The sequence below is a fragment of the Mytilus trossulus genome, chromosome 6 (genome assembly GCF_036588685.1).
Source record: "Mytilus trossulus isolate FHL-02 chromosome 6, PNRI_Mtr1.1.1.hap1, whole genome shotgun sequence".
Lineage (NCBI taxonomy): Eukaryota > Metazoa > Mollusca > Bivalvia > Mytilida > Mytilidae > Mytilus > Mytilus trossulus.
The window spans coordinates 4,908,323-4,913,974 of record NC_086378.1 but is presented as its reverse complement, the minus strand read 5'-3'; the positions used below and the strand labels follow the sequence as shown (position 1 = coordinate 4,913,974).

The window sequence follows — 5,652 nt, the reverse complement described above, 5'->3', positions numbered from 1 at the left end:
TCTTGCTAGATCTTCCTATATCTATACACATGTATTTATTCTCTGCTAGAGGAAGAGATCTTTATCTTTTAATCCTTGTATCTAATTTAACGTTCTTTAATACATTTGTCTATATTTGTACTGCTACCTTGTATATTTGAGTTTTAAGTATATGATATAGCTGGAACGTTGAAATCTAATTTTGTTTCTTTATATACTCCACAGATTGTATCAATGATGCATTCAGGTGTACAGCAGATCCCAAATGTATTCCGTGGCATTGAGTATGCGACACTATTCCGAATTGCATTGATGGTGCAGATGAAATGCACTGTCATGGTAAGTTTATATTCCCCTCTTGATATATTTCGGTTTCTACGTCTGAATCTTTGCAATTTTAAGTTCTATGCTTCTTAAATATCTTCATATTTCCCTATGACCATAAGAGAAATGTGTTATTCACCTTTTTTTCTTTAAAATATTGAACATTTGTAATATTCTTATAATTTATTTTACGTGGTATTTCATCATTTGTTTTTATTTATTTTTTTATTTATAAAAAAAATGCGTACAGATAGAGTTTTTGCATTTCTTTCACATACTAGTATTCAGAATCACTGTTAAATATATAACGCAAATTTATTAGTAAAAAGGTAATCATGTAAAAAGGCAAACAATCTGCAATTAGATATGCATGAGCATAATAAAACAAAATGTGGAATATATACACATATCAATATTACATCAAACCTATACAAAAGTAACCAAAACATACATAGAAAATATATGACTCTTAAATATGAAAAAAGACACACAAATGATACACAAGTAACATATCTTTCGATGTCGTTGGCCAATCATGCCAAAATCAAACACATGAATGCATAACAAAGAAGATGTTGGGTATATGCAAAAGAGATAACAATCGCAAAACCAGTGAAAATCACAAAATCACAAATGATTTCTACTAAACAATGCTTAACATAACGGGGCACAATCTAGCGATCACAAATAAATAATTTGATATTATAAAATAACTGACAAAGTTCAAATCAAAATAAATATGTATCTTGGTTTATATTCATGAATTGTATCGTGTGTATATCTTGAAAACATTATCATGACCTAGGGCTGATAAGGGGTCTGATATAAAAAAAAAGATAATGCCATGTTATAATCTATATTTATCTAACAACACTAATATCATTTCAATCATTATCAACAAGTTCAATAAGTAAAAATATATGAATGTGAAGAAAACTTCCTAGATTTAAAGCATGTTAAGAGTTTAATAAATACCAGTTATACATGTATTCGTGTTGAAGACCGCACGTTGACCTATAATGATTTACTTTTATGAAGGGAGAGTTGTTTCATTTGCACTCTTGCTACATCTTCCTATATCTGTATACATGTATTTTATTTCTGTAAAAGGAAGAGCTCTTTAACTTTAAATCCTTGTATCTAGTTTAAAGTTCTTACATTTGTCTATATTTGTATAGCTACCTTGTGTATGGTTTTTATCTATTTGATATAGTTGGTACGTTGAAATCTAATTTTGTTTCTTTTTATACTCCACAGATTGTAAAAATAATGCATTCATGTGTTCAGGAGATGCCAAATGTATTCCGTGGTTTTTGGTATGCGACTCACATCCGGACTGCAGTGATGGTGAAGATGAAATCGGATGTCCGAATGGTAGGTTTGATACCACCACAGAAAGATTGATTTAGAAAACAGAATATGCCCTCTATGTAAATTTGAAGCTGAGGATGAATTACACTTCACCATAAAATGTACCAAACTCAATGAGTTGAGAATTAAATTTTTTCAGAATATTTTAGATAATTTACCATCTTTCAATAATCTTTCAGACATAGAAAAATTTCACCTCATATTTCGAAGTAATGATTATGATGTCAGTAAATGTTGCATAAAAGGTATTAGTGAGATGTACAAGTTCAGACGTTCACTAACTTAATTTTACGTTATTTAGTATATAAATTGTATAACTATGATGTAAAACTGTACCTCCTCAGTCAAGTAGATAGATAAGAAAGAAAAGATATATTAACATTTTATGTACATATAATTGATTGTAATAATTACTGTTTGTTTGTTCTTTGTGTATGTGTTGATGACAATACAGATTTTGGATTTTTATATCAATAAAATCTTAAAATCTTAAATCTTAAAAAAAAAATCTTACCACCCTTTCGATAGATATCGGTTTCTAAGTCTGACTTTTTGAAATTATAAGTTCTAGAATCTTCAAATCTCCCAATGATCAATGAAGGGAATATATATTTCCCTCTATTTTAGCTAGCAAACCTTTTAGAATTTGAGTCCTCAATGTTTTTCAACTTTGTACTTGTTTGGCTTTTGAAGTATTTCCATCTGAGCGTCATTTATGAGTATTTTATATAGACGAAACGCGCGTCTGGCGTATTATATTACAAGCCTGATACCTTTGATAACTATTAACCCTTTATTTTCTTATATAGACATCGTAGACAGCAACTGTTTTGTTTAGGAAACAGGGTACAGTTTGGTCATTGGCCCAAATACGGCTGATATTTCCTAATAACTACATCTTGTCTTGGCATTTATACATTATCAATAATCATGTAGGAAATTTTAAAACCTTTCCACTTTTATTTCTAGTTTTGCAATTCAATTTCAATTCAATATTTTATTTAAGTCTCATCTCTCAATAATATATAATACATAGAGAATAATACATGGCAAAATCCGTATCATATGTCGTATCATCCCGAGACATCAATATCAGCCCAAGGGCTTTAGGCCCGAGGGATGATATTGGTCGAGGGTGATACGGCATGTGATACGGATTTTGCCATGTATTATACGCTTTATCATATATTTCAACAGAAGAGTATTATAGTATATGAACTGTTTTCTGATCCATAGCACTAGGTAACCTTCAGTTCTGCTTTTGTCTTGTTTCAAAGCTTTAAAATAACTGCTCAATTATTTATACGAAGCACCTAGGTTACCTTACAATTTGATGTTTTGAAAATATTTTGTTTATTATTGTATATATTTAAGGGTTTTGTATTTTTTATAGTTGCATTGAGTGTGCCAAAAAATATGTTGTAAAAACTTGATGTTCGTGACGTCACATACAATATGAAAACTTGATGTACGTGACGTTACATACCAAACAATGACGTCATTCCAAAAAATTACCTATTTTTAGAAAAAAAAAATCTTAAGCAAAAAAAAAACCTAAAAAACTGACTTTAGTTAAAAAAAAAAAAAAAAAAAGTATGCGATACGGGTTTTACCATGCGATACGGGGTATGCGATACGGGTTTAGCCATGCGATACAGGGTAGGTGATACAGACTGGAAAAAAAGAACCTTTATTAGATATACAAAATAGCTGTATTTTGTACTAAATATATGATAAAACATTACATTAAATGTAAAAATATATAAATATAAAAAGAGAGCCATTCTGTACAGAATTACAAGATAACATTACAAATTATATAAAGAATGCATCTATTATAAAACATATTGACATTAACATTAATTACAGTATAAAACATTTCTACGTCTATTTAAAATAAGATTACAGGCTTTGGCACAGCTACGAATCATATTATTATCTGTAAATAAAAACACTAATTTCTGTTTATCATCATAAGACATAAAATCACTATTAAAATGTGTTGCTTCATCAAATAATGTTTTTTCTAAAATCATCATACAAAGGACAAGATAAAATAACATGGGCTTCATCTTCTAAAACATTCGTACAATTATCACATACTCGATCTTTTAAAATTATTTTTTCAAATCTCCCCGTTTCTATTTGCATTATTACTTTTCGCACAAATTTCACTGTTATAAGTATTCAAACTACGACCTACGGTCAAGTGAATATCGTTTGTATTAACACTTATGAAATATTGAATGTCAAAAATTAAAATCACAAAAAATACTGAACTCCGAGGGTCCTTAATCAAAGAGGGACCAAAGATACCAAAGGGACAGTCAAACTCGTAAATCTAAAATAAACTGACAACGCCATGGTTTTAAATGAAAAAGACAAACAGAAAAACAATAGTACACATGACACAACATAGAAAACTAAAGAATAAACAACACGAACCCCACCAAAATCTAGGGGTGATCTCAAATGTCAATTAAGCTAAAGATTGCCTTTTCTAAAAAAAAAAAAGTCTCTTAGTTATCTACCTACGTACAGTTTTAATACTTATGTTTATGTTCAAGAATGAAAGAGTGCAATATGTTCAAGAATGAAAGAGTGCAATATGTTCAAGAATGAAAGAGTGCAATATGTTCAAGAATGAAAGAGTGCAATATGTTCAAGAATGGAAGAGTGCAATATGTTCAAGAATGAAAGAATGCAATATGTTCAGCTCACAAGGTGTATCATGAGTGTTTTATATATCCATATAGATACATCTCATGAGAAGAATTTTTAATCGAGGAATTGCGATTATAAGAATTAGATTCCAGGACGATATTTCATTCGTTGTTTTGTTATTGTTTTTACGTCTGTTTTATTCGGAGGAGTCGAGTGTTGGTGATTGATTAGGTATGCTACTGTCATATATGTGTGGTGATTCTATAAAACTTCTTTATTTTAGGACCACTTCTACAAAAAAAAAGCCCTTGAACAAAGGATGAAGAAAGATAAGGGTACAGTGCACACAGAAGCCCGCGACAATAAAGGTATTGGTGCAAATAGGCAATTTCTGAGACGAGGCAAATCTCATTTCAATGACAACTTGAGGAATTATCTTTTACGCAGTAAGACTGATGACAGATAAACGAACATAATACAAAGAGAAAAAGAGAAAAAGAAGAAAGAACATTTTTTGAAGAAGTCAAAATATTTTTTCTTATCTATACATTTATTCCATTGCTTCACATACGGCCCTATTTTTCGTTGTTTTTTTTTATTATTATAACATTATTCCGAAGATAACATCGATTTGTTTATATTTTATTTAGGAATATAGAAACCCCACTTCTTTATTTTTGAAGACAGACAATGATCCTACTTATACATGTATATCTGTTTTATCGTTAGACACATGTATTAGAGATAGATGTATATCTGTTCTATCACTAGAGAAACGTGTAAATCTGCTCTATCGCTAAAGAAACATGTAAATCTGTTGTATCGCTAGAGATAATTGTCTTACTGCTTTATCGTTATAGATACATGTTTATCATCGCTAAATATACATGTACATCAATGTATAGTTGTTTTATCGCTAGAGATACATGTATATCTGTTCTATCGTTAGAGATACATTTATATCTATTCTATCGTTAGAGATACATGTATACCTGTTCTATCGTTAGAGATACATGTATATCTGTTATATCGCTAGAGATACATGTATATCTGTTCTATCGTTAGAGATACATGTATATCTGTACTATCGTTAGAGATACATGTATATCTGTTCTATCACTAGAGAAACATGTAAATCTTTTCTATCACTAGAGAAACATGTAAAACTTTTCTATCACTCGAGATACATGTATAACTGTTTTGTCGCTAGAGATACATGTATTTATGTGTTATCGTTATAGATACATGTTTATCATCGCTAAATAAACATGTATATCTTTTTTATTGCTAGAGATACGTGTATATCTGTTCTAT

At 29.8% G+C, this 5,652-nt stretch overlaps 1 protein-coding gene across 1 annotated transcript; it reads left to right on the top strand.

Moving 5' to 3' along the window:
• Positions 1-208: 208 nt before the first annotated feature.
• Positions 209-4,816, top strand: LOC134723152 (uncharacterized). Its single transcript, XM_063586789.1, has 3 exons — positions 209-318; positions 1,561-1,677; positions 4,622-4,816. The coding sequence occupies exons 1-3, from the start codon at positions 214-216 to the stop codon at positions 4,802-4,804; spliced, it is 405 nt and encodes a 134-aa protein (XP_063442859.1). The 5' UTR covers positions 209-213; the 3' UTR covers positions 4,805-4,816.
• The last annotated feature ends 836 nt before the right edge of the window (positions 4,817-5,652 follow it).

What these genes read in the sequence shown, in the direction of transcription:
- LOC134723152 (XM_063586789.1), top strand. Translation starts at nt 214, where the DNA reads ATGATGCATTCAGGTGTACAGCAGATCCCAAATGTATTCCGTGGCATT. An exon ending in AGATGAAATGCACTGTCATG is followed by an intron (nt 319 to 1,560) that starts GTAAGTTTATAT and finishes TATACTCCACAG; the next exon opens with ATTGTAAAAATAATGCATTC. An exon ending in TGAAATCGGATGTCCGAATG is followed by an intron (nt 1,678 to 4,621) that starts GTAGGTTTGATA and finishes TCTTTATTTTAG; the next exon opens with GACCACTTCTACAAAAAAAA.